A 26,955-nucleotide genomic window follows, 5' to 3' on the forward strand; every position below is an offset into this window, starting at 1 on the left:
TGAAGGACCTTTTGATCTGAAAAAACGTCCCAAAGGCACTTACAGAGTGTAATCAGACACAAATAGACACCAAAACAAAGAAGGAGCATTTAAGACAGGTGACCTAAAGCTTAGACAAAGAATGGATTTGAAGGAGAATCAAAAAGGGGCAGTTTGGAAGTGTTCTTTACTTCCATAGTGTGGGACTTAGACCCCAATGGGGAGATGGTGGTGTCGCGTTAATGTTCCTTGACACAACAGAATAAAGAAATGAACGGCAAGTTATTGGACCAGTAAATTAAAACAGCAGGACAACTTTTCACCTGTTGAGGCAGGTCATGCCTCACAAGCCTCATTGAATTCTTTGAGGATGTGACGAGACACGTTGATGAAGGTCGGGCAGTGGATGTGGTGTATATGGATTTCAGTAAGGCATTTGATAAGGTTCCCCATGGTAGGCTCATTCAGAAAGTTAGGGAGATTGGGATACAGGCAAATCTGGCTGTCTGGATACAGAATTGGCTGAAAGAAGACAGCGAGTGGTAGTGGATGGAACGTATTCCGCCTGGTGGTCGGTGACCAGTGGTGTCCCGCAGGGATCTGTTCTGGGACCTCTGCTCTTTGTGGTTTTTATAAATGACTTGGATGAGGAAGTGGAAGGGTGGGTTAGTATTTTTGCAGATGACACGAAGGTTGGTGGAGTTGTCGATAGTGTGGAGGGTTGTTGCAGGTTACAACAGGACATTGACAGGATGCAGAGCTGGGCTGAGAAGTGGCAGATGGAGTTCAACCTTGATAAATGTGAAGTCATTCATTTTGAAGGTCAAATTTGAATGCTGATTACAGGGATAAAGGCAGGATTCTTGGAAGTGTGGAGGAACAGAGGGATCTTGGGGTCCATGTACATAGATCCCTCAAAGTTGCCATCCAGGTTGATAGGGTTGTTAGGAAGGCATATGGTGTGTTGGCTTTCATTAATAGGGGGATTGAGTTTAAGAGCTGCGAGGTTTTGCTGCAGCTTTATAAAACCCTGGTTAGACCACACTTGGAATATTGTGTCCAGTTCTGGTCGCCTCATTATAGGAAGGATGTGGATGCTTGGAGAGGGTACAGAGGAGATTTACCAGAATGCTGCCTGGGCTGGAGGGCATGTCTTTTGAAGAAAGGTTGAGGGAGCTAGGGCTTTTCTCACTGGAGCGAAGAAGGAAGAGAGGTGACTTGATAGAGGTGTACAAGGTGATGAGAGGCATGGATAGAGTGGATAGCCAGAGACTTTTCCCCAGGGTGGAAATGGCTGTCACGAGGGGACAGAATGAGGTGAATGGAGGAAGGTATAGGGGAGATGTCAGAGGTAGGTTCTTTACACAGAGAGTGGTGGGTGTGTGGGATGCGCTGCCAGCAGAGGTGGTGGAGTCAGAGTCATTCGGGACATTTAAGCGACTCTTGGACTGACACATGGACAGCAGTAAATTGAAGGGGTGTAGGTTAGGTTGATCTTAGATTAAGATAAATGGTCGGCACAACATTGTGGGCCGAAGGGCCTGTACTGTTCTATGTTCTATGTTGCTTGAGAGGCTACTAGGACACGGACTTAAATATGGATTGCAAGGTTGGACAGGTCAATTGAAAGAATTGGAATCCCCGACTATTTCACACACTCGGCATGAGGAGCATGCACGTCAGCCAGTCGCAGACACACCCTCAATTGATCTGCGCTGGATTCAAACCCTCAATCCAGAGGTGCAGGGACAGCATGTCGTCCGGCACAAGTTTGTGCTGTTGTTGGAGGACAGACTCAAAACCAGTAGTTAACTGTGTGTGGGCCATTCTCAGTGGTCCAGTCATGGGCGTCCCAACACCAGGAATGGGAGCGGGTTGGAAGCCACTCAGATGTTTGCTTTCATGTCCAGAAAGGTTCTGCTGCCAAGAAAGAAGAGGTCCAGTGGGAGGAGATTGTCAATAGTACGGCATCACTCAGTTAACCTTTCACCCAAAAAGCAGCTTGGGTTTTGGAAAATGGAGTCCATAATTTCTGAGTGTGGCTGCCATTGGCAGATCTGATTTGGTGCTGTCTTCAATTGCCAGTGCGGTTTCTGTACAGGGTTAACAGCGCTCACCCTCTCCTGTTAACATCAGCATTGTTAGTCACCGCTACTCTTAACGTTGATGTTCAGTTCCCAACAGACAGTCTAAATTTAATGCTGCTCTCTGCTAACTGGGTCTTCAAACAGTTGGTTAATCTCTGCATTTGCTTGTGTCAATCGCAGCTGAGCAGAGTGCTCAGCAGGAGGCCATTCAGTCCACTCGAGCCTGTTACACAGGAACAGGAGGAGGCCCATTCAGCCCCTCGAGCCTGTTACACAGGAACAGGAGGAGGCCCATTCAGTCCCTCGAGTCTGTTACACAGGAACAGGAGGTTCCCATTCAGCCCCTCGAGCCTGTTACACAGGAACAGGAGGAGGCCCATTCAGTCCCTTGAGTCTGTTACACAGGAACAGGAGAAGACACATTCAGTCCACTCGAGACTGTTACACAGGAACAGGAGGAAGCCCATTCAGCCCCTCGAGTCTGTTACACAGGAACAGGAGGAGGCCATTCAGCCCCTCGGGCCTGTTACACAGGAACAGGAGGAGGCCCATTCAGCCCCTCTCCAGCCTGTTACACAGGAACAGGAGGAGGTCCATTCAGTCCCTCAAGACTGTTGCACAGGAACAGGAGAGGCCATTCAGTCCACTCGAGACTGTTGTACAGGAACAGGAGGAGGCCATTCAGCCCCTCGAGCCTGTTACACAGGAACAGGAGGAGGCCATTCAGTCCCTCCTCGAGCCTGTTACACAGGAACAGGGGGAGGCCATTCAGCCCCTCGAGCCTGTTACACAGGAACAGGAGGAGGCCCATTCAGCCCCTCGAGCCTGTTGCACAGGAACAGGAGGAGGCCCATTCAGCCCCTCGAGCCTGTTACACAGGAACAGGAGGCCCATTCAGCCCCTCGAGCCTGTTACACAGGAACAGGAGGGGGCCCATTCAGCCCCTCGAGCCTGTTACACAGGAACAGGAGGAGGCCCATTCAGCCCCTCCTCGAGCCTGTTACACAGGAACAGGAGGATCCCATTCAGCTCATCGAGCCTGTTTCACAGGAACAGGGGGAGGTCCATTCAGCCCCTCCTCGAGCCTGTTACACAGGAACAGGAGGCCCATTCAGCCCCCTCCTCTAGCCTGTTACACAGGAACAGGAGGATCCCATTCAGCCTCCTCCTCCCCCTCGAGCCTGTTTCACAGGAACAGGAGGATCCCATTCAGCCTCCTCCTCCCCCTCGAGCCTGTTTCACAGGAACAGGAGGGGTCCATTCAGTCCCTCCTCGAGCCTGTTACACAGGAACAGGGGGAGGCCATTCAGTCCCTCGAGCCTGTTACACAGGAACAGGAAGAGAGCTATTCAGCCCCTCGAGCCTGTTACACAGGAACAGGAGGATCCCATTCAGCCTCCTCCTCGAGCCTGTTACACAGGAACAGGAGGATCCCATTCAGCCTCCTCCTCGAGTCTGTTACACAGGAACAGGAGGAGGCCCATTCAGTCCCTCCTCGAGCCTGTTACACAGGAACAGGAGGAGGCCATTCAGCCCCTCCTCGAGTCTGTTACACAGGAACAGGAGGAGACCCATTCAGCCCCCTCCTCCTCCTCGAGCCTGTTACACAGGAACAGGAGGATCCCATTCAGCCCCCTCCTCGAGTCTGTTACACAGGAACAGGAGGAGGCCCATTCAGTCCCTCCTCGAGCCTGTTACACAGGAACAGGAGGAGGCCCATTCAGTCCCTCCTCGAGTCTGTTACACAGGAACAGGAGGAGGCCCATTCAGTCCCTCCACGAGTCTGTTAAACAGGAACAGGGGGAGGCCATTCAGTCCCTCGAGCCTGTTGTACAGGAACAGGAGGAGGCCCATTCAGCCCCTCGAGACTGTTGTACAGGAACAGGGGGAGGTCCATTCAGTCCCTCGAGACTGTTACACAGGAACAGGAGGAGGCCATTCAGTCCCTCGAGCCTGTTGTACAGGAACAGGAGGAGGCCATTCAGTCCCTCGAGCCTGTTGTACAGGAACAGGAGGAGGCCCATTCAGCCCCTCGAGTCTGTTACACAGGAACAGGAGGGCCATTCAGTCCCTCGAGCCTGTTGTACAGGAACAGGGGGAGGCCCATTCAGCCCCTCGAGCCTGTTGTACAGGAACAGGGGGAGGCCCATTCAGCCCCTCGAGCCTGTTGTACAGGAACAGGAGGAGGCCCATTCAGTCCCTCGAGACTGTTGTACAGGAACAGGAGGAGGCCCATTCAGTCCCTCGAGACTGTTACACAGGAACAGGAGGAGGCCCATTCAGGCCCTCGAGACTGTTGTACAGGAACAGGAGGAGGCCCATTCAGTCCCTCGAGACTGTTACACAGGAACAGGAGGAGGCCCATTCAGCCCCTCGAGACTGTTATACAGGAACAGGGGGTGGCCCATTCAGCCCCTCGAGCCTGTTACACAGGAACAGGGGGAGGCCATTCAGTCCCTCCTCGAGTCTGTTACACAGGAACAGGGGGTGGCCATTCAGCCCCTCCTCGAGTCTGTTGCACAGGAACGGGGGAGGCCCATTCAGCCCCTCCTCGAGCCTGTTACACAGGAACAGGAGGATCCCATTCAGCCCCTCGAGCCTGTTACACAGGAACAGGAGGAGGCCATTCAGTCCCTCGAGACTGTTGTACAGGAACAGGAGGCCCATTCAGCCCCTCGAGTCTGTTACACAGGAACAGGAGGGGGCCCATTCAGCCCCTCGAGTCTGTTACACAGGAACAGGGGGAGGCCATTCAGTTCCTCGAGTCTGTTACACAGGAACAGGGGGGGCCCATTCAGTCCCTCGAGACTGTTACACAGGAACAGGAGGAGGTCCATTCAGTCCCTCAAGACTGTTGCACAGGAACAGGAGAGGCCATTCAGTCCACTCGAGACTGTTACACAGGAACAGGGCGAGGCCATTCAGCCCCTCCTCGAGCCTGTTACACAGGAACAGGGGGAGGCCATTCAGCCCCTCCTCGAGCCTGTTGCACAGGAACAGGAGGGGGCCCATTTAGTCCACTCGGGTCTGTTACACAGGAACAGGAGGAGGCCCATGGAGTCCCTCGAGACTGTTACACAGGAACGGACGTGGCCCATTTAGCCCACTCGATGGGGACAGTGTAGAGGAAGCTTTACTCTGTATCTAACCCCGTGCTGTACCTGTCCTGGGAGTGTTTGATGGGGACAGTGTAGAGGGAGCTTTACTCTGTATCTAACCCCGTGCTGAACCCGTCTTGGGAGTGTTTGATGGGGACAGTGTAGAGGGAGCTTTACTCTGTATCTAACCCCGTGCTGTACCTGTCCTGGGAGTGTTTGATGGGGACAGTCTAGAGGGAGCTTTACTCTGTATCTAACCCCGTGCCCCACCTGTCCTGGGAGTGTTTGATGGGGACAGTGTAGAGGGAGCTTTACTCTGTATCTAACCCCGTGTTGTACCTGTCCTGGGAGGGTTTGATGGGGACAGTGTAGCGGGAGCTTTACTCTGTATCTAACCCCGTGCTGTACCTGTCCTGGGAGTGTTTGATGGGGACAGTGTAGAGGGAGCTTTACTCTGTATCTAACCACGTGCTGTACCTGTCCTGGGAGTGTTTGATGGGGACAGTGTAGAGGGAGCTTTACTCTGTATCTAACCCCGTGCTGTACCTGTCCTGGGAGTGTTTGATGGGGACAGTGTAGAGGGAGCTTTACTCTGTATCTAACCCCGTGCTGTACCTGTCCTGGGAGAGTTTGATGGGGACAGTGTAGAGGGAGCTTTACTCTGTATCTAACCCCGTGCTGTACCTGTCCTGGGAGTGTTTGATGGGGACAGTGTAGAGGGAGCTTTACTCTGTATCTAACCCCGTGCTGTACCTGTCCTGGGAGAGTTTGATGGGGACAGTGTAGAGGGAGCTTTACTCTGTATCTAACCCCGTGCTGTACCTGTCCTGGGAGAGTTTGATGGGGACAGTGTAGAGGGAGCTTTACTCTGTATCTAACCCCGTGCTGTACCTGTCCTGGCAGTGTTTGATGGGGACAGTGTAGAGGGAGCTTTACTCTGTATCTAACCCCGTGCTGTACCTGCCCTGGGAGTGTTTGATGGGGACAGTGTAGAGGGAGCTTTACTCTGTATCTAACCCTGTGCTGTACCTGTCCTGGGAGTGTTTGATGGGGACAGTGTAGAGGGAGCTTTACTCTGTATCTAACCCTGTGCTGTACCTGTCCTGGGAGTGTTTGATGGGGACAGTGTAGAGGGAGCTTTACTCTGTATCTAACCCCGTGCTGTACCTGTCCTGGGAGTGTTTGATGGGGACAGTGTAGAGGGAGCTTTACTCTGTATCTAACCCCGTGCTGTACCTGTCCTGGGAGTGTTTGATGGGGACAGTGTAGAGGGAGCTTTACTCTGTATCTAACCCCGTGCTGTACCTGTCCTGGGAGTGTTTGAGGGGGACAGTGTAGAGCAGGGGTGGGCAAACTACGGCCCGCGGGCGGCCCACCAAGTCATTAAAAAAAAAAAAAAAAAAATTTTTTTTTAAATTTCTTTTTTTTTTAATTTTTTTTTAATGTTAATAGGGGGGGGGCTGTTGGGTTACTTACTGGTATAGGGTGGATACGTTGACTTGAGTAGGGTGATCATTGCTCGGCACAACGTCGAGGGCCGAAGGGCCTGTTCTGTGCTGTACTGTTCTATGTTCTATATGAGGCGCCCAGAATCATAACCAGGTGAAGTAATTATTTTACTTAATATACTATGCGGCCCTTTGTGAATTGTGAATTTCTGAATGTGGCCCTTGCACGGAAAAGTTTGCCCACCCCTGGTGTAGAGGGAGCTTTACTCTGTATCTAACCCTGTGCTGTACCTGTCCTGGGAGTGTTTGATGGGGATAGTGTAGAGGGAGCTTTACTCTGTATCTAACCCCGTGCTGTACCTGTCCTGGGAGTGTTTGATGGGGACAGGGTAGAGGGAACTTTACTCTGTATCTAACCCCGTGCTGTACCTGTCCTGGGAGTGTTTGATGGGGACAGTGTAGAGGGAGCTTTACTCTGTATCTAACCCCGTGCTGTACCTGTCCTGGGAGTGTTTGATGGGGACAGTGTAGAGGGAGCTTTACTCTGTATCTAACCCGTGCCGTACCTGTCCTGGGAGTGTTTGATGGGGACAGAGTAGAGGGAGCTTTACTCTGTATCTAACCCCGTGCTGCCCCTGTCCTGGGAGTGTTTGATGGGGACAGTGTAGAGGGAGGTTATCCAACATACGGCCTGTCCACCGGAGTCCGACATACCAAAGGTTTTTATTCAGCCTCCCACTGGACTCCATCCAAACAGTCCCGCTACCAGGAATTTGGAGGACCAGCCAGCCTCCCAACAATATCCCGGCATCCCTTCTGATAAATGTCCAGGAAACGGAGAGACACTGTAATGTCCCTGGCTGATGTGTTATTCATGGTGGTGGCAGCAATGGCGGCCAGTTGATTGTGGGAATCCTTGCAGCTGGCGAGTGAGGTAACGAGTAACTTCTCTTCGTTGTGAGAAACCTTCGACCAGTAGCCGTCATTTGTCGAGGAAATTAAGCTTTCACTGCTGCATGTGGGGGTGTGTGGGATTCACGCTACCAGCTACCCAAGAGAATATCAATTCAACACTTCACGAAGTGAACGCCAGACCTCTGAACTTTCAGTTACTCAAAAACTTTGTCCAGGACAAAGCAGCCCCGCTTGATTGGTACCCTTTCCACAAACAGTCACTCCCTCCATCACCGACACACAGTGACAGCCGTGTGTACCATCTACAAGATGCACTGCAGGAATCACCAAGGCTCCTCAGGCAGCACCTTCCAAACCCACGGCCTCTACCATCTAGAAGGACAAGGATACCTTGACAAAGATACCTGGGAAACCCACCACCTGGAGGTTCCCCTCCAAGTCACTCACCATCCTGACTGGGAAATATATCGGCCGTTCCTCACTGTCGCTGGGGCAACGTCCTGGAACTCCCTCCCTAACAGCACAGTGGGTGTACCTACACCTCGACCGCAGCGGTTCACGGAGACAGCTCACCACCACCTTCTCAAGGGCAACTAGGGATGGGCAACAAATGCTGGTCTAACCAGGGACGCCCACATCCAGTAAATGAATTTAAAAAACGTTAAAGTTTCTCACTCTATCATGGTTTTGTGAGGTCGTGTCTCACTCACTTGATTGAGTTTTTCGAGGAAGTGACGAAGATGATTGATGCAGGTAGGGCTGTGGATGTTGTCTACATGGACATCAGTAAGGCCTTTGTTAAGGTCCCTCATGGCAGAGTGGTACAAAAGGTGAAGTCACACGGGATCAGGGGTGAGCTGGCAAGGTGGATACAGAACTGACTAGGACATAGAAGGCAGAGAGTAGCAATGCTGGTTTAGCACACTGGGCTAAATTGCTGGCTTTTAAAGCAGACCAAGGCAGGCCAGCAGCACGGTTCAATTCACGTATCAGCCTTCCCGAACAGGCACCGAAATGTGGCGACTAGGGGCTTTTCACAGTAACTTCATTGAAGCCTACTCGTGACAATAAGCAATTTTCATTCATTTTCATTTCATTCAATGGAAGGGTGCTTTTCTGAATGGAGGGCTGTGACTAGTGGTGTTCCGCAGGGATCGGTGCTGGGACCTTTGCTGTTCGTAGTATATATAAATGATTTGGAGGAAAATGTAACCGGTCTGATTAGTAAGTTTGCGGACGACACAAAGGTTGGTGGAATTGCGGATAGCGATGAAGACTGTCAGAGGATTTAGATCATTTGGAGACTTGGGCGGAGAGATGGCGGATGGAGTTTAATCCGGACAAATATGAGGTAATGCATTTTGGAAGGTCTAATACATGTGGGAAATATACAGTGAATGGTAGAACTATTTAAAGTATTGATTGGCAGAGGGATCTGGGTGTGCAGGTCCACAGGTCACTGAAAGGGGCAACACAGGTGGAGAAGGTAGTCAAGAAGGCATACGGCACACTTGCCTTCATTGGCTGGGGCATTAAGTATAAAAATTGGCAAGTCATGTTGCTGCTGTATGGAACCTTAGTTAGGCCACACTTGGAGTATAGTGATCAATTCTGGCCGCCACACTACCAGAAGGATGTGGAGGCTTTAGAGAGGGTGCAGAAGAGATTTACCAGGATGTTGCCTGGTATGGAGGGCATTAGCTATGAGGAGAGGTTGAATAAACTCGGTTTGTTCTCACTGGAACGACGGAGGTTGAGGGGCGACCTAATAGAGGTCTACAAAATTATGAGGGGCATAGACAGAGTGGATAGTCAGAGGCTTTTCCCCAGGGTAGAGGGGTCAATACTTGGGGGCATAGGTTTAAGGTGCGAGGGACAAGGTTTAGAGGAGATGTACGCAGGGCCGGCTCAAGGCACCGGCAACTCGGGCTGTCGCCCGGGGCGCTATGTGCTCGGGGGCGCCAGAGACTCGGGTCCCGCGCATGCGCAGTTGGGCCGGTGCCAACCAGCGCATGCGCGGTGGCCGCCCGCCCCCAGGGCGGCCCCCCCCCCCCCCCCCCCCGCTCGGGTCCGCCCCCCTCGGGTCCGCCCCCCCCGCTCGGTCCGCCCCCCCAGCTCGGTCCGCCTCCCCCCGCTCGGTCCCCCCCCGCTTGTCCGCCCCTCCTCGGCCCCGCCCCCCCGCGTGTCCGCCCCCCCCCGCGTGTCCGCCCCCCCCCCGCGGGTCCGCCCCTCCTCGGCCCCGCCCCCCCCTCGTGTCCGCCCCTCCTCGGCCCCGCCACCCCGCCCCCCCTCCTCGGCCCCCCCGCCCCCCCTCCTCGGCCCCCCCGCCCCCCCTCCTCGGCCCCCCCTCCCCCCCTCCCCGGCCCCCCCCCCCCCCCCCCCCCCCCCCCCCCCCCCCCCGGCCCCCCCAAGGGCGCCGAAGTTCAGCTTGCCCGGGGCGCCAGCAACCCTAGAGCCGGCGCTGGATGTACGAGGCAAGTTTTTTTACACAGAGGGTAGTGGGTGCCTGGAACTCGCTGCCGGAGGAGGTGGTGGAAGCAGGGACGATAGTGACATTTAAGGGGCATCTTGACAAATACATGAATAGGATGGGAATAGAGGGATACGGACCCGGAAGTGTAGAAGATTTTAGTTTAGACGGGCAGCATGGTCGGCACGGGCTTGGAGGGCCGAAGGGCATGTTCCTGTGCTGTACTTTTCTTTGTTCTATCGACTTCAAAATTCTTAATTTAAAATATCAGTATTTACCCGGTACATCTCTCAAACAGTGGGCACCAAGATGGCGGCTCCATCGATTACAGGCAAAAAAAAGCAAAATTGATGCTGAACATGAGGTCATTTCTTTCAAAGTTTGTTTCCCGGCCCCGTGAGTGAGAAAAAAGATGAAATGTGGCCCCTGAACGCGAAAAGGTTGGAGACCCTGTGTGTACAGGGAGCTTGGCAATGCCTCGATATTACCCATGCTGTATGTGATTTGGGAGTATTTGATGGTCAGAGTGTTTAATTTCCCAGTATTGAGAATGCCGAAAGTTCAAAACAAATATGCGCGGAACTAACTTCAGCTTCCCAAAAATCTCCTAATTAGGCATCATTGGCTCTCTAGCTTATATCAACAGTAGACAATCATTAAAAAGTTGAAATTGCATGTCAAGTTCCTGAGAACTGCTGGTGTAAATACTGTGTCCAAATGCGGTGGTTCTGCTAGGGTCAGTGTTGTTTTCCAGTCAAACTTTCTAATATCGTGGAGTAGAATTAATTAATCACCAGTTAAGATTGCAGCGGGTCGGGGGTGGGGGTGGGGGGGGGGGGGGGGGGGGGGGGGGGGGCAAGGCAAGAGTGGGAAGGACGAGGGGGTGAGTCGAGCAGTTATTTTCAATAGTTTTTAGCCTCAGGAGCGGCACGGTTGCACAGTGGTTAGCACTGTTGATTCACAGTGCCAGAGTCCCAGGTTCGATTCCTGGCTTGGGTCACTGTCTGTGCGGAGTCTGCACGTTCTCCCCGTGTCTGCGTGGGTTTCCTCCGGGTGTTCCGGTTTCCTCCCACAAGTCCCGAAAGACGTGCTGTTAGGTGAATTGGACATTCTGAATTCTCCCTCTGTGACCCGAACAGGCGCCGGAATGTGGCGACTAGGGGCTTTTCACAGTAACTTCATTGCAGTGTTAATGTAAACCTACTTGTGACAATAATAAAGATTTTTTAAAAAGGCTTTGCATATGTTTTACATTTTGCAGTGCTGTTTTTATTAACAAGAAGAAACTTCCTGAAGGAACTATTTCAGACTATTTTCTGTGTTTTAAATAAAAGGTTATTTCAAAGTTAAAGTTGTATATTTGGCAGATGGACTTCGATATTGCTAAATGCGATTTAGTAGGAAGGCTAAGCAGGTCACATCTCTAAATGGGACAGAGGGACAGGGATTTCAGGGTACGGACACCAATCACTAAATGTAGCTGCACAGGTTAACAAGGAAAAGTTGATGGCCTAGTGGTATTGTCAGTGGTCGAGTAATCCAGGGAGAGCCAGGGTAATGGGTTCAAATCCTACCATGGCAGATGGTGAAATTTGAGTTAAATTTTTTAAAAATCTGATATTAGAAAGCCAAAAAGCCATTACCGATTGTTGTAAAAACCTATCTGGTTCACAAATTAATGAAGGAAATCGGCCATCCTTACCCGGTCTGGCCTACATGTGACTCCAGACCCACAGCAATGTGATTGACTGTCAAATGCCCTCTGAACAAGGGGCAATTAGGGATGGGCAATAACTGCCAGCCTAGCCAACGATGCTCTCATCTAATGAATGAGGGGGAAAAGGCAAATAAAACACTGGCGTTCATTCCAAGAGGGAAAGGATTAAACCATAAAAAAGATATGAAAAGACATTGTAAAAAAGATATATTGAGGTACTATTGCAAAAGCGACTTGCGGGAAGGACACCAGAACCAAAGGGGTTGCATCTGTTAGGAGAGATGAAGCAAAGATTCTCTCAAAAAGCGAAGATTATGAAAGGGTAAACGTCGAGGAGATGTTTCCACTCGAACGTGAGACCAGAATTTAAGAATATTGAAATATAAGACAAGCACAAATCAATCCAATGTGTGAATTCAGGAGAAATCTCTTCACACAGAGAGTGATGAGAATCATAGAATCCCGACAGTGCAGGAGTCTTCGAATGAGCACTCTTACCGATATCCACCCTGCCCTCTCCTCGTAACCCCACCTGCACATCCCTGGACACTAAGGGACAATTTAGCACGGCCAATCCACCTAATCTGCACATCTTTGGACACTAAGGGACAATTGATCATGGGCAATTGATCATGGCCAATCCACCTGACCTGCACATCTTTGGACACTAAGGGACAATTGACCATGGCCATCTTTGGACTGTGGGAGGAAACCGGAGCACCCGGAGGAAACCCACACAGACACTGGGGAACGTGCAGACTCCACACAGACAGTCATCCAAGGCCGGAACTGAACCCGGGTCCCTGGAGCTGTGAGGCAGCAGTGCTAACCCACTGAATCGTATTGATACATTCAAAGGGAAGCTGGATATGCGCACAGGGTAGAAAGGCACAGAAGGATATGTTGATGGGCTTAGATGAAGAGGGTCGTGTGACGCATTGCCAGCAACCTGGATCAGTTGGGCAGAAAGCATGTTTCTGGGCTATAAATTCTTTTGTGTGTTTATTTATTAAAACGATTTGAAGTACACATAGATTTATCATGCGGCATTCATTGATACATACAGACAAAAAGAAACGTGTGCGTGCGGATAGCGTGACACTTAACTGGGGTTTATGGCAGGTGTCTACAGGGTAAGAAAGGAAGTAACAGGATGTGTAAGGCTTTGGGGTTCACTGGGATTGAGAGTTGAGGATGTGGCCAAGACGGGCGAGGCAGCTGCCCAAGAACTGCCCATTGTGGACTCTGCTTCAGGATTGGAGAGCCGGGATCTTTTATTGAACATACCTGACTTATGCCAAGTTCTGCATTAAGAATCTGCGAACCACAAAGTCTTTCCATTAACCGATGGCACCTTTCCAGACATTCCAACCTCGTACCCTGTGAGCTCTGCCAAAGGTTTCAAGGAAGATTGAGAAAGAGGAGGCTCCAGTTGCATCCAAGCTGATCCAATTCAGGATGTCAAAGGTGTCAGCTTTCTTTTGTGCCAAAGTTCTCGAGCCCAACAAATTGACCTGAAAGTTTTCCTCTTTCCATGCCCACAGTCACGATGGGTGAGCAGCCAGGAAACACTGGGAAGGGATTCTTTGCCGTGTGCTGGACAAATTCTCCCATGTGGGTTCAATTCGGCTTTGCATATTTCCTTGACTTAGGCTGGAGGTAAATAGCTCTAAATAAGGCCGTTTGTATTTGCATAGCACCTTTAGAGTAGGAACGTGTCACATTCGAGGTTACAAAGCTGGTGAGAAGGTAAAGGTAAGAATCCTGACGTCAAGGTAGTGCCAGACTGGAAGCCAGTGTCTGTCAGTGAAGATGCGTGAATGAGACTTGTTTCTCCGTTCCTTCATGCCGGCGGGATTCTCCATTCCCGCTGCAGTGAATGGAGACTTGGCTGAGTGCCAAATACTCCGTCCTCATTACCAGCAGTAGTGAACAGTCTCAACAGAGAATCCCGCCCGTGGTCTGAGTTTGGATACGGACAACAGAGTTTTGGATGATAAGTTTTGGAGGGCGGAAGACAGGAGGCCGGCTCAGAGAAGATGGAAATAGTAGAGTTTAAAGGCAACAAAAGGCAGGATTTCAGCAGTGGCTGAGCCGAGGCAGGGGTGATGATGCAATTGAGGTGGGGGTAAGTGGCCTTTGTCTTGGAAAGGATGTGGAGTGAGAAGCTCAGCTTGGAATCAACTCGAATGCAGCAGCTACAAACCGCCTGGTTCAGCCTGAGACAATTGCTGAATGGAGGGATATACTTGGCAGCCAGGGAAGAGAGTTTGTGGTCGGGACCGAAGATAACGGGCGCGATCTAACGGCCGTAGTGCGCCCGAACAGGCGCTGCCAGGAGTGCACCTCGCGAGATCTACCCAAATCTCACGAGTTATCACGATCAGGATCCTGCCCACAATGGGCGGGACCAAGCCTTGCATTCCTAAAATTAAATTAAAAATTAAATCATCTTTATTGTCACAAGTAGGCTTACATTAACACTGCAATGAAGTTACTGTGAAAATCCCCTAGTCGCCACGTTCTGGCATCTGTTCGGGTCACAGAGGGAGAATTCAGAATTCTCAGCTGGTACGGGAATTGAACCCGTGTTACTGGCCTTGTTCTATATCACAAACTAGTTATCTAGCCCACTGAGCTAAACCAGCCCCTAAGTAGGTTTAAAACTCGCTTCGGGTTGCTGACCCGGAATCTATCAGGCTTCCGGCATCTACCGGCCTCCCTAGGGAGACCCCAGCTGGGCTGCGTTCAGTACTGGTCCACTCAAACAGCAGGCGAAACGGCACCTTGTGGGCTTCCTGGGCCATCGGAGGCCCCTGGGTAGTCAGGGGCAGGGTGGCTCCCTGGCCCTCCCCCTTGAACATGAGCACCTTGGCACTGCAAAGCCGTCAGGAGCACTGTCAGGGTGGCACTGCCAATAGTCAGGGCCCGAGGGGTCCATGCCAATAAAAGGTGGGTGGAGGAGGGGAATGATGGTGGTGGGGGGTGGGTGTGCAGGGCAGCTACGAAGGGGCCTCCAGACGGTTGGGGGGGGGGGGGGGGGGTGAAAGGTGGGCTTCCTGGAAGGGTGGGAGCATGGGAAGGGGCATGGAAAAGCCTAACGGGGTGTCGTCACTGGGGAGGGTTAATGCTCATGTATTGTTGAGAGTGGGGGGGGGGGGGGGGGGGGGGGGAGGGGGGGATTACATTGCCATGGGGTTGGGGGTGTGGGGGACCCACAAGCTTGATCAGGGCACCCTTTCAAAATGGCGGCCCGATTTCAGAGGAGCTGGTCTGGCCAGCGGGTTCAGCTCCCCAGTGTTGAAAATAATTCTAAGTGTGGGCTGGACCGGGGAGAAACTCCCCAGGGCCCAAAAAGTGTGGTTAGATAGCAGTGCGGAACTCGCCGACAGAGCCAGGAGAGAAACTCCCAGCAAAACGTTTGATAAGGTTCCCCACGGTCGTCTATTGCAGAAAATACGGAGGCTGGGGATTGAGGGTGATTTAGAGATGTGGATCAGAAATTGGCTAGTTGAAAGAAGACAGAGAGTGGTAGTTGATGGGAAATGTTCAGAATGGAGTTCAGTTACGAGTGGCGTACCACAAGGATCTGTTCTGGGGCCGTTGCTGTTTGTCATTTTTATAAATGACCTAGAGGAGGGCGCAGAAGGATGGGTGAGTAAATTTGCAGACGACACTAAAGTCGGTGGAGTTGTAGACAGTGCGGAAGGATGTTGCAGGTTACAGAGGGACATAGATAAGCTGCAGAGCTGGGCTGAGAGGTGGCAAATGGAGTTTAATGTGGAAAAGTGTGAGGTGATTCACTTTGGAAAGAATAACAGGAATGCGGAATATTTGGCTAATGGTAAAATTCTTGGTAGTGTGGATGAGCAGAGGGATCTCGGTGTCCATGTACATAGATCCCTGAAAGTTGCCACCCAGGTTGATAGGGTTGTGAAGAAGGCCTATGGTGTGTTGGCCTTTATTGGTAGAGGGATTGAGTTCCGGAGCCATGAGGTCATGATGCAGCTGTACCAAACTCTGGTACGGCCGCATTTGGAGTATTGCGTACAGTTCTGGTCGCCTCATTATAGGAAGGACGTGGAAGCTTTGGAACGGGTGCAGAGGAGATTTACCAGGATGTTGCCTGGTATGGAGGGAAAATCTTATGAGGAAAGGCTGATGGACTTGAGGTTGTTTTCGTTAGAGAGAAGAAGGTTAAGAGGTGACTTAATAGAGGCATACAAAATGATCAGAGGGTTAGATAGGGTGGACAGCGAGAGCCTTCTCCCGCGGATGGAGGTGGCTAGCACGAGGGGACATAGCCTTAAATTGAGGGGTAATAGATATAGGACAGAGGTCAGAGGTGGGTTTTTTACGCAAAGAGTGGTGAGGCCGTGGAATGCCCTACCTGCAACAGTAGTGAACTCGCCAACATTGAGGGCATTTAAAAATTTATTGGATAAGCATATGGATGATAAGGGCATAGTGTAGGTTAGATGGCCTTTAGTTTTTTTTTTCCATGTCGGTGCAACATTGAGGGCCGAAGGGCCTGTACTGCGCTGTATCGTTCTATGTTCTATGTTCTAAAACCTGCCACAAATGACACTTAGGGCAGCATGGTGGTGCGATGGTTAGCACTGCTGCCTCACGGCGCCGAGGTCCCAGCTTCGATCCCGGCTCTGGATCACTGTCCGTGTGGAGGTTGCACATTCTCCCCGTGTCTGCGTGGGTTTCGCCCCCACAACCCAAAGATGTGCAGGGTAGGTGGATTGAACACGCTAAATTGCCCCTTAATTGGAAAAAATGAATTGGGCACTCTAAATTTATTTTTTTAAAGAGTTGGGTATCACAGTGTACATGGTGGATCCTGATGTTTTCAGCTGATGTTGCTGAGGGGCAGGATGTAGATGAGGAATATCTTGGGGCTGAGGATAGATCCTTGGACAATTCTGGAGGTAACTGCAGAAATGGGGACATAAGCCATTGCAAGAGTTTCTTTAGTTACGGATGACACTTTAGACTTGGTCCAGGAGGACAGTACCACCCAACTGGACAACAACAGAAGCATTCCGGGAGGACGGTGTGGGTAACCTTGTCAAAGTTTGCCGACAGGCCATGTCTGGGATCATTTACCACAGCCATAGTCTTAGAGGATGTAACTTGTGACTTTGATTGCAACTATTTTGCAGGGTAGCATGGTGGTTAGCATAAATGCTTCACAGCTCCAGGGTCCCAGGTTCGATTCCCGGCTGGGTCACTGTCTGTGTGGAGTCTGCACGTCCTCCCCCTGTGTGCGTGGGTTTCCTCCGGGTGCTCCGGTTTCCTCCCACAGTCCAAAGATGTGCGGGTTAGGTGGATTGGCCATTCTAAATTGCCCGTAGTGTCCTAATAAAAGTAAGGTTAAGGGGGGGTTGTTGGGTTACGGGTATAGAGTGGATACGTGGGTTTGAGTAGGGTGATCATGGCTCGGCACAACATTGAGGGCCGAAGGGCCTGTTCTGTGCTGTACTGTTCTATGTTCTATGTTCTATATTTTCAGTACTGTCGCGGAACAGAAAGTCAACTTGAAATTGCAGGAAAGAGGGACACAGATTTGAGAGGAGGTAACACATTGAAAGACGTGGGAGAGGAACAGGCGATTGGAGGTGGAGTGGTGGTTTGTGAGGACAGAGGGAAGACATGTATTTTTAAGAGCAGCCGTTGCTGATTCAGTCAGGATCCTGGGGCTGACCAAGTAAGACTACTGGAAAAAGAGGACGTGTAAACACAAATCCAGGGCAATGCAATTCTATATGGAGGCCTAAATAGAGTATTCCATTATTGGTCATAGATAACCAATACCTTTTTAAGGCTTAATATGCACTTTAAAGTTCCATTGGTTAGCATTTTACTCAAGTATTTAAGTCGAGGGGAAATTGAAAACATCTCGGCTCCTGATTTGAGCAGGAATGTTGGCATTTTCTGTTTTGTTTTTGTAACCGATCCTATTAAAAACTTGCGCTGTTTGTTTTTTCTTTGAATTCCTTCATTTGGACTTGCTTCTGCTTATTGCTTTGCTCGTGCAGTGTCAGTGTTTCCATGACATACAGCACGTAGGTAAGATGTCAGCGGACACGGGATACCAGACAAGTATGCAAAGTTTGGCTCAATAAATGAGAAGTTGCATTGTGGGATTAGATGTAAAGCTGTGGAAATGTGAAGTCCAATAAAAAGCAGCTGTTCCGGAATATGGCTACATTGGAATTGTAAAAATGAGCGTTAATCTGAAATTTGGGGTAAATCAGATATCCTTTTATCCCCCACCAGTGGCTTGGCAGGTCTGGGAATATTTTCCCTATTTCCGCAGCCTCTGCATCCAGTAACTTGGCTGATTCTCATTGAAGACCCTCCACTGACCTGTCACGTGTACACAGGCCTGAGGCGGCGGTTCACTCCCTGGATCATTCTGGGGTAGCTGTGACATGAGGAGTGGTGCCCCTGCTCAGGGAAGGGAAGTCGGCCAAGCTTTCAACTTTTGACCACTCTCCAGTGACCACCCCACCCCTGCTGGGAATTGCAAATGCCTGTGATCATTGGGCGGAAACTGGGGCAGACTTGGCTTTGATGCCTTTAACCGTCCCAGTTGTCCTCCCACAGGCATTTCGCTGACGTGTCAGAGATTCACTGGGGCTGTACCCTAGCAAGGACCTGACCGCTTCAGGGAAGGATGTGAGGAATGGGCAGAGGAACAGCAGAGTGACTGATGATAATGTTGGCCACACAAGCCTGTTGTTTCACCTTCTGAACCTTGCGTTTGAATTATTTGGTCAGCCTCACTGTGGAAATTAACATGTCGGTAGGGAGGTATCGAGTATTTCATATCATTTCAAAAATGAGAAAAATGTCAAAGGTACCTTTTAGTTGACAAAACCAAATCTCTTTGACTTGCAGATTGTAACGTCAGTGAGTTTCCGAGTCACGTTCATATGAACAGTCAGAATGACCCTTTTCCCCCAGCAAGTGTCTCCAGCTGTTTCAGTTCGAGCTCAGGATTTCTGAGCTTGGCGGGGCAGCTGGTGTCACTGTGGAGCATCAAGGAGGATGAGAGTTTCCTGGATCATACATTCCAGGAGGTGTCCAGCCCACTGGCAGTCAGAGGTCAGGATAGTAGAGTAGGACGAGGCAGGAAGCACAGGAGTCTTTCTGGGAGTGTGCGCTAAGCATTGGAGACTGCTGGGGATTGAAAGGAGTGCTGTCCAGACCATGGCATCAAGGGACTAAACAAGAGGGAACATCAAAGTGTGGAAATGACTTGGAAGAAGGCTGGATTGATCTGTGCAAAGAAACAAGCTCATTGGAGCAAATAGTCTTTTATAGTTGCTGAAATATATGTTGTAAAAAACATACATGTAACAATGAGCCAGAGCAGCAATGCCTGTGACATAACAGCACCAAGCTGGCACCGGAGTGTGGCGACTCTCAGTGAGCTCTCCCCCATAGATCCTCTTCCAACATCTCTTATAACCATATTAACCTTTTTAAAGCTTAATTCTAAAACTACATTGTGTATTTATCGTATGTCCTATGTCTCTTCGTGTATGGAACGATCTGTCTGGACTGTACGCAGAATAATACATTTCACTGTCCCTCGGTACACGTGACAAGAAATCAAATCTAAGCCCAAATGTGTATGTTTAATGGCACCAATCCATGTAATGAAATATAATGCAAAGGCATCAATATCCAACAGTGCATGTATAATTGGCAACAATGCGTGCACATGTAATGCAACAGCATTGATGCACAATCGAACAGTACCAATGTATATAATGTAATGACGTTAGTGTGGAAAGGTGTATATAATTGTGCCAGTGCGTGTAATGCAGCAGTGCAAGTGTGCAAAGGTGTATATTTAACAGTACCAATGCATGTAATGTAACTCCGCCAAGTCATAAAGGCGTATATACAACAGCGCCAATGCATGTGATGGCACCAGTACGCAAAGGTAAGTCTATAACAGCGCAAATGCATGTAATGCAATGGCACCAATGTATAAAAACAAATTTATATAACCGCACCAATGCATGTAATGTAATGGCACCCATGCACAAAGGTGTGTACATATAGCAGCGCCAATGCACAAAGGTGTATATACAACCGCGCCAATGCACAAAGGTGTATATACAACAGCGCCAATGCACAAAGGTGTATATACAACAGCGGCAATGCATGTAATGGCATCAATACGCAAAGGTAAGTATATAACAGTGCAAATGTACGCAATGCAAAGGCACCAATGCATAAAGACAAATTTATATAACAGCACCAATGCATGAAATGTAATGGCACCAATGCATAAAGGTATATATATATAACAGTGGTAACAGCACCAATGCCTATAATGTAATGGCACCCATGCACAAAGGTGTGTATATATAACAGTGGCAATGCACAAAGGTATATATATAACAGCGCCAATGCACAAAGGTGAATATACAACAGCGCCAATGCATGTAATGCCATCAATACGCAAAGGTGCGTATGTAACAACGCCAATGCACGTAATTCAATGGCACCAATGCACAAAGGTGTATATATAACAGCGCCAATGCACAAGGGTTTATATACAACAGCGCCAATGCATGTAATGTAATGGCACCCATGCACAAAGATGTGTATATATAACAGCGCCAATGCACAAAGGTGTATATATAACAGCGGCAATGCACAAAGGTGTATATACAACAGCGGCAATGCATGTAATGCTATCAATACGCAAAGGTAATTATATAACAGCGCCAATGCACATAATGCAACAGCACCAATGCATGTTAGGTCATGGTACCAATGTATACAGGTATATTTATAACAGCGGTAACAGCGCCAATGCACAAAGGTGAATATACAACAGCGCCAATGCATGTAATGCCATCAATACGCAAAGGTACGTATGTAACAACGCCAATGCATGTAATGCAATGGCACCAATGCATAAAGGTGGCTATATAACAGCGGTGACAGCACAAATGCATGTAATGTAATGGCACCCATGCACAATGGTGTGTATATATAACAGTGCCATTGTACACATGTGTATATATATAATAGCGCCAATGCATGTAATGCCATCAATATGCAAAGGTAAGTATATGACAGCACCAATGCACGTACCAATTGATAAAGATGAATTTATATAACAGCACCAATGCATGTAATGTAAAGGCACCAATGCACAAAGGTATATATAACACCGCCAATGCGTGTAATATAATGGTGCCAATGTGCAGAATTGTACATTCGGCAGTGTCAATGCATGCAGTGGCACCAATGTGAAAAGGTGTACATATAAAACCGTGCCAATGCATGCAATGCATTGACACCAATGCACACAGGTGTATGAGATAATAGCGTAATGCATGTAATGTAATGTCACCAATGCGTAAAGGTGCATATAGAACAGCACCAATGCATAATGGTGTATATATATAACCGCACCAGTGCATGTAATGGAGCCAATGCATAAAGGTGCATATGTAACGGTGCATATGTAACAGTGCCAATGTGTGTAATGGCACCATTGCGTCAAGGTGTACTCAGATAACAGTGCCAATGCGTGTAATGGCACCATTGCGTCAAGGTGTACTCAGATAACAGTGCCAATGTGTGTAATGGCACCATTGCGTCAAGGTGTACTCAGATAACAGTGCCAATGTGTGTAATGGCACCATTGCGTCAAGGTGTACTCAGATAACAGTGCCAATGTGTGTAATGGCACCATTGCGTCTAGGTGTACTCAGATAACAGTGCCAATGTGTGTAATGGCACCATTGCGTCTAGGTGTACTCAGATAACAGTGCCAATGCGTGTAATGTAGTGGCGCCAATGCACAAAGGTCTATTATATAACAGTGCCAGTGCGTGTAATGTAATGGCGCCAATACTTAAAGATGTATATATAACAGCACCAATGCATGAAAGTGCATATATAACCACGCCAATGTGTGTAATGTAATGACACCAATGCATAAAGGTGCATATATAACAGGACCAATGTATGTGATGTAACAGCATCACTGTGTAGATGAACGGCGCCAGTACATATGTATAATCGAGCACGGTGGTTCATTCACACAAGTATCAAAGCACCAGTGTGAGTGATGGGTTGATTGTGTATGCGGCACTGTGTGTGATTGAGACAGACAGGCTGTACCTGTGTGAGTGTTGGTGAGACAGCCATTGTGATTAGGAGCAGATGTGTCTAATTGTGTGTTATAATTCTTGTATAAAAGAGATACATTGCCAGTGTACATGTGGCTGTTGAGTGGCCTGGGTGCGCGCGTGCCTGTTGCTTTGCCTGTGTGTGGCTGTTCCTTTATCTGTATGTGTGTCAGTCTGTCTCCTTTCATGTGGGTTAGAATGAGACTAGTCCTATTCCATGTGTGTTCAGCAATAACAGCTTGCATCTTTTATAGAGAATCATCAAAACTTACACCACAAGAGGGCATATGGCCCATCTGTCCTGTCTGGCTCTATGCAAGCACTGTTGTATTTAGTCTCAACTCTCCACCTTTTCTCCATAAGCTCCAACCCTCGAGCATCTTTCCAAGTCCCTTTTCAAATTATTGATGGAATCAGCTGTCAGCATATTTTCAGCTTGAATGTTCCGGATCCTGATAACTCCTCATTTCCCCTTCAGATCTTCACCAATAATATTTAATCTGTGACCTCTAGTTATTGCCTCTCCCACCAGAGGCAACAAATCTTTCCCATTTCCTCGATCGAATCCTCTCATCATCTTAAACCTGTGCCCTGGAACCTCATCCTTCTCTGATCTAAGAAGAATGATCCCAACTTTTCAAACTTTTCCTCATAACTGAATCCCTAATCTCTGATTTCTCTTTCTGTTAACATTGACATCTTCCCTGACATGTACTGCCCAGACTAAAGCTGAGGCCTCACCAATCAATTATAAAGTTCTATCATGGATCTCTTGCCTATATTCTATTCCTCTATTCATAAACCCCAGTAACCCTTTTGTTTTCTTGATCACATTATCAAGGTGCTCCACCTTTAAGGATTTGGGTATTTGGATACCACGGTCTTGTTGGACACCTCAATTATACTTTACTGTCTTTTGCCATCAGTCCTCCCAGATTCTTATCACTTCACACTTCTCCACACTGAAAGGAATGTATCTGTGTTTCTGCCCCTTTAACTATCCAGTCTATTACCCTGAAACCAATCGCATTATTCATCACTATCTACAACATTGTCACGTTTTGTATCATTTACAAACTTTAAAAAAAAATTTAGAGTATCCAATTTTTTTTTCCAATGAAGGGGCAATTTAGCGTGGCCAATCCACCTACCCTGCACATCTTTGGGTGCTCTGGTTTCCTCCCACAGTCCAAAGGTGTGCAGGTTAGGTGGATTGGCCATGATAAATTGCCCTTAGTGTCCAAAAAAAGGTTAGGTGGGATTATGGGGATGGGGTGGAGATGTGGGCTGAGGTAGAGCGCTTTTTCCAAGGGCCGGTGCAGACTCGATGGGCCGAATGGCCTCCTTCTGCACTGTAAATTCTATGATTCTGTGATCATTACTGCTCCTTTCTGCGATGCTCTCTAGCTCCCTCCTGTCAATTAGTTCAAACCTTCAACCACAGTGCTAGTTAACCAGCGAGTTAACATTGTAAAACATCCCACGGTGTTCTAACAGGAGAACGAATGGACAAAATGTGATACTGAGTCACAGGATTTATTAGTGCCAAAAGCTTGAATAAAGACAACTTCTCGAGCTTCCAGGGACTTGGCAGTTGAAGGCATGGCCGCCACTGCTGGAGCTGAGATTTTGGAATGTGATCGAGATAGGGAAGAACCAGACCATGAGGTATTTGAAAATAGAGATGAGAATTTTAAAAATCAATTATTGCCAAACCGTATAGGTCACCGAGTGCAGGGAGGATGAGTGAACGTGATGCGAGTTGGAGATGTGTTTCTGGAGGCTGGATGGTGGGAGGCTGCCCTAACATGCACTGCAGTCAGCAAATCTGTAAAGAACAAAGGCACGAATGGAAGTGTGGCTTTCTCTGTGTGAGAGGTGTATTATCCACGTTTAGACGCATGTGAGTGTCAGACATTGCCTGTCTGCATATCAAGCTGCCTATGTGAAAGAGACACATTACTAATGGATGGGGAACGTCTCCACATCTAATCTATCCCTACAATCCTCTAGGATCCTCTTGTTCCTCCTGTTCTGACCTCTTGCAAACCCCTGACCGCAAGTGACCATATCTTCACTTGCCAAGGCCTGAGGCCCTAGAATTTCCTCTCGAAACATCTGCCTCTCTCTATCTCTCTCTCTTTCTTTAAGGCACAGCTTAAACCTACTCCTTTGGCCAGGCTTTGAGTCACTTGTCCGAATATCTCCTCACCAATTTGGGATGCCGTCCTATGTCAAAGGTGCCAAATGAATGAAAGTTGTTGTTGTAATGTGCCTGCGTGAGAGTCCGAGAGGATTCCAGGAAGAATCCATTCAGCCCATGCAGGTTCTGCTGTCCCCGTAGAGGTGTGTGTGTGTGTGTGAGAGTGCCATGCACACATTGTCAGTGAGAGTGTGTGTGTGTGTGTTACTGAATTCTCTGATTTCTTTTCTCAGATGATGGCAAGCTTTTCCAAGGAAGTGGAGTGGGAGATCCCTTTGGCCCTCGCTGCTACAAGGGCGATATCATGGGTTGTGGTATCATGTTTCCTCGAGATTATATTTTAGACAGTGATGGTAAGAACATTGTTAGTAATATATATTACTGTCTGCAAATTGGTCTCAACTGATTCCCGAGTGAGAATAGAACAGTACAGCACAGAACAGGCCCTTCGGCCCTCGATGTTGTGCCGAGCCATGATCACCCTACTCAAACCCACGTATCCACCCTATACCCGTAACCCAACAACCCCCCCCTTGACCTTACTTTTTAGGACACTACGGGCAATTTATCATGGCCAATCCACCTAACCCACACATCTTTGGACTGTGGGAGGAAACTGGAGCACCCGGAGGAAACCCACGCACACACGGGGAGGACGTGCAGACTCCGCACAGACAGTGACCCAGCCGGGAATCGAACCTGGGACCCTGGAGCTGTGAAGCATTTATGCTAACCACCATGCTACTGTGCTGGAGGACTGACAACCCAGGGAGCATTGCAACATTCAATGTTTTCCTTTTTCGAGAGGTTACAGCGCATAAAGAGCCCAGTTGACCCAATTACCTTGCCACTCTCGCTGCAGGGGCTATCTTATTAGTGTCATTACTCTTCACCTTTCCCCATTGCCCACTGTCTCGCTGCCCTCTCTGAAAGAGCATTCCTCCGTGCTCTTTCTCCTATAAACCCCACCACGCCAGAGCCCAGTGTCAAGCAGGCCCTTGTGATCAATAACACAACTGATCAGCCACATGAACGGCTTGGCTATGAGAGAGACCAGAGGCTCGGCACTACAGCAAGAGGCTCACCTGAACTCACTTTCTAACAGCATTGTGGAAAAACCTTCATGTGATAGACTCGAGCAGCTGAAGGAGCTGACTCACATCTCGGCCAACTTCTCAAGTGTAACTAGGGAAGGGGATTAATTAGCAGCCCTCTCACTGACACCTATCTGTCCACAATGATATTTTCCTGTCCTTCCCCATTCTCCCCGTGCGCTCTCTCCTGACGAGTTCAGTCCCATTATCCCTGCTCTCTCTCTCTCCTGACGAGTTCTCCACTTCGCCCCATTTACTGCCCTTTCCCCAGTTCCATACACGTCACCATGCCCTGTTCCGTTACTCCGAGAGAATGTTTGCATTAGTCCATCTTCTGCCTGATTCTGCAGCCCCTTTTGGATCTTTCTCTTTTGAATATTTATCCGCTTCCCTTTTCAAAGCGAGGATAGATTCTGTTTCTCTCGCTCTTTCTGTTCGGACATTCGATTGTGCAGCAGCAGTCCGTATAATTCTTTGAACCTCCTTTTGTTCTGTTGTTAATGATACATTATTTCCTCCCACTCACTGACACCAGTGTAAAATGTTTTTGCCCGTTTCTATTGGGAAAGTACCTGGTAATTTTGGCCATGTATATGAAGCTTCTCGCCTGTAAATTTGAGCTGATCCACAATTCTGCTCCCAGTATCCTAACAAGCTCGCTCGCCACTGACCAACGTTCCTCCTCGTTCCCCAAAGCTTCCAATTAAAATTCTCATCCTTCCTTTAAAGATGCTGCACCTTCCTATTTTACTGACGTACTCTGTGCCTCCCCAATGTCTCGATTCCTTTGATTCTAGCCCACGTGGTCGCGCCCAGTTTGCTGTGTGTTTGCTCACGTGCGTAGTTTGGAGGCGACATAGATTCCACGCTCAGAAATTTTATTCCACCCTCCCCCTTTAAAGCCTTCATTCAACCCTCTCTTTTTGACCAAGCTTTTGATCAGCTATCCTCATTCCTACTTGCATTTGAATTTGGAAAAAGGCCACTCAGCCCCTCGAACCTGCTACTCCATTCAGTAGGATCGTTGCCGATCTGATTGTAACCTCAACCCCACATTCCTGCCGATCCCCCAATTGCCTTTCACACCCCCGTTAATGAAGAATCTATCCACCTTGACCTTAAAAATATTCAAAGATTCTGCTTCCACTGCCTTTTGAGGACGAGAGTTCCAGAGACTCACCCCCACTGAGTGAAAACATTTCTCCTCATCTCTGAGCGACCCCTCGTTCTAAAGTTCTACTTTTTTTTGCCTCAACGTCAATGTTGTTTTCTTACACATCTGTGCTGGATTTTGCGATGTTTTTCACTTCTGAAGGGTTGTATGAATGCAAGTTATTGTGGTCCTTTTTAACTTTCCTTTGAAGTTCTCCCATCATCCACTGTACTCCAGCTCTTGCAGCATCTTTTTTGTATTCAGTCTCTCGCCTAATCATCTCCTGTTTGAACAACTCCCATTGTTTGCGTAGCTGGGCCTCACCCCTCTTAATCAAATTGAAATGGGCTTCTTGCTGTGAAATATTGTTCCCTCTTGAGGGTGCTGTGAAATGGAAACTCTGGCAGCATCGCTTATGCAGGTCGCCGTCACCAAACCCTCCAATCCAGCATTTGGGGAAGAATAGAACCCAGAATTCCGTAGATAGGAACAAGAGGCGGCCATTCAGCCCCTCCAGCCTGCTGTGCCAGTCAATTAAATCCGATCTGGTCTGTATATGAACTCCATTCATCCACCTTGGTCCCATAACCCCAGTTTTCCTTGCTGAACTAAA

General features: G+C 48.9%; 1 protein-coding gene across 4 annotated transcripts in view; it reads left to right on the forward strand.

The window, feature by feature from the left end:
* Positions 1 to 26,955, forward strand: part of spryd3 (SPRY domain containing 3) — a 277,836-nt gene that overhangs the window by 232,345 nt on the left and 18,536 nt on the right. For 3 of the 4 annotated variants that reach the window (XM_038786404.1, XM_038786407.1, XM_038786406.1), the window contains exon 9: positions 24,329 to 24,448. The exons of the other annotated variant lie outside the window; for it this stretch is intronic. In XM_038786404.1, the coding sequence (XP_038642332.1) occupies positions 24,329 to 24,448 (120 nt within the window). The remainder of the gene's footprint in view (positions 1 to 24,328; positions 24,449 to 26,955) is intronic. 4 annotated transcript variants of the gene reach the window in all.

Source organism: Scyliorhinus canicula, chromosome 28 (genome assembly GCF_902713615.1).
Source record: "Scyliorhinus canicula chromosome 28, sScyCan1.1, whole genome shotgun sequence".
Taxonomy (NCBI): domain Eukaryota; kingdom Metazoa; phylum Chordata; class Chondrichthyes; order Carcharhiniformes; family Scyliorhinidae; genus Scyliorhinus; species Scyliorhinus canicula.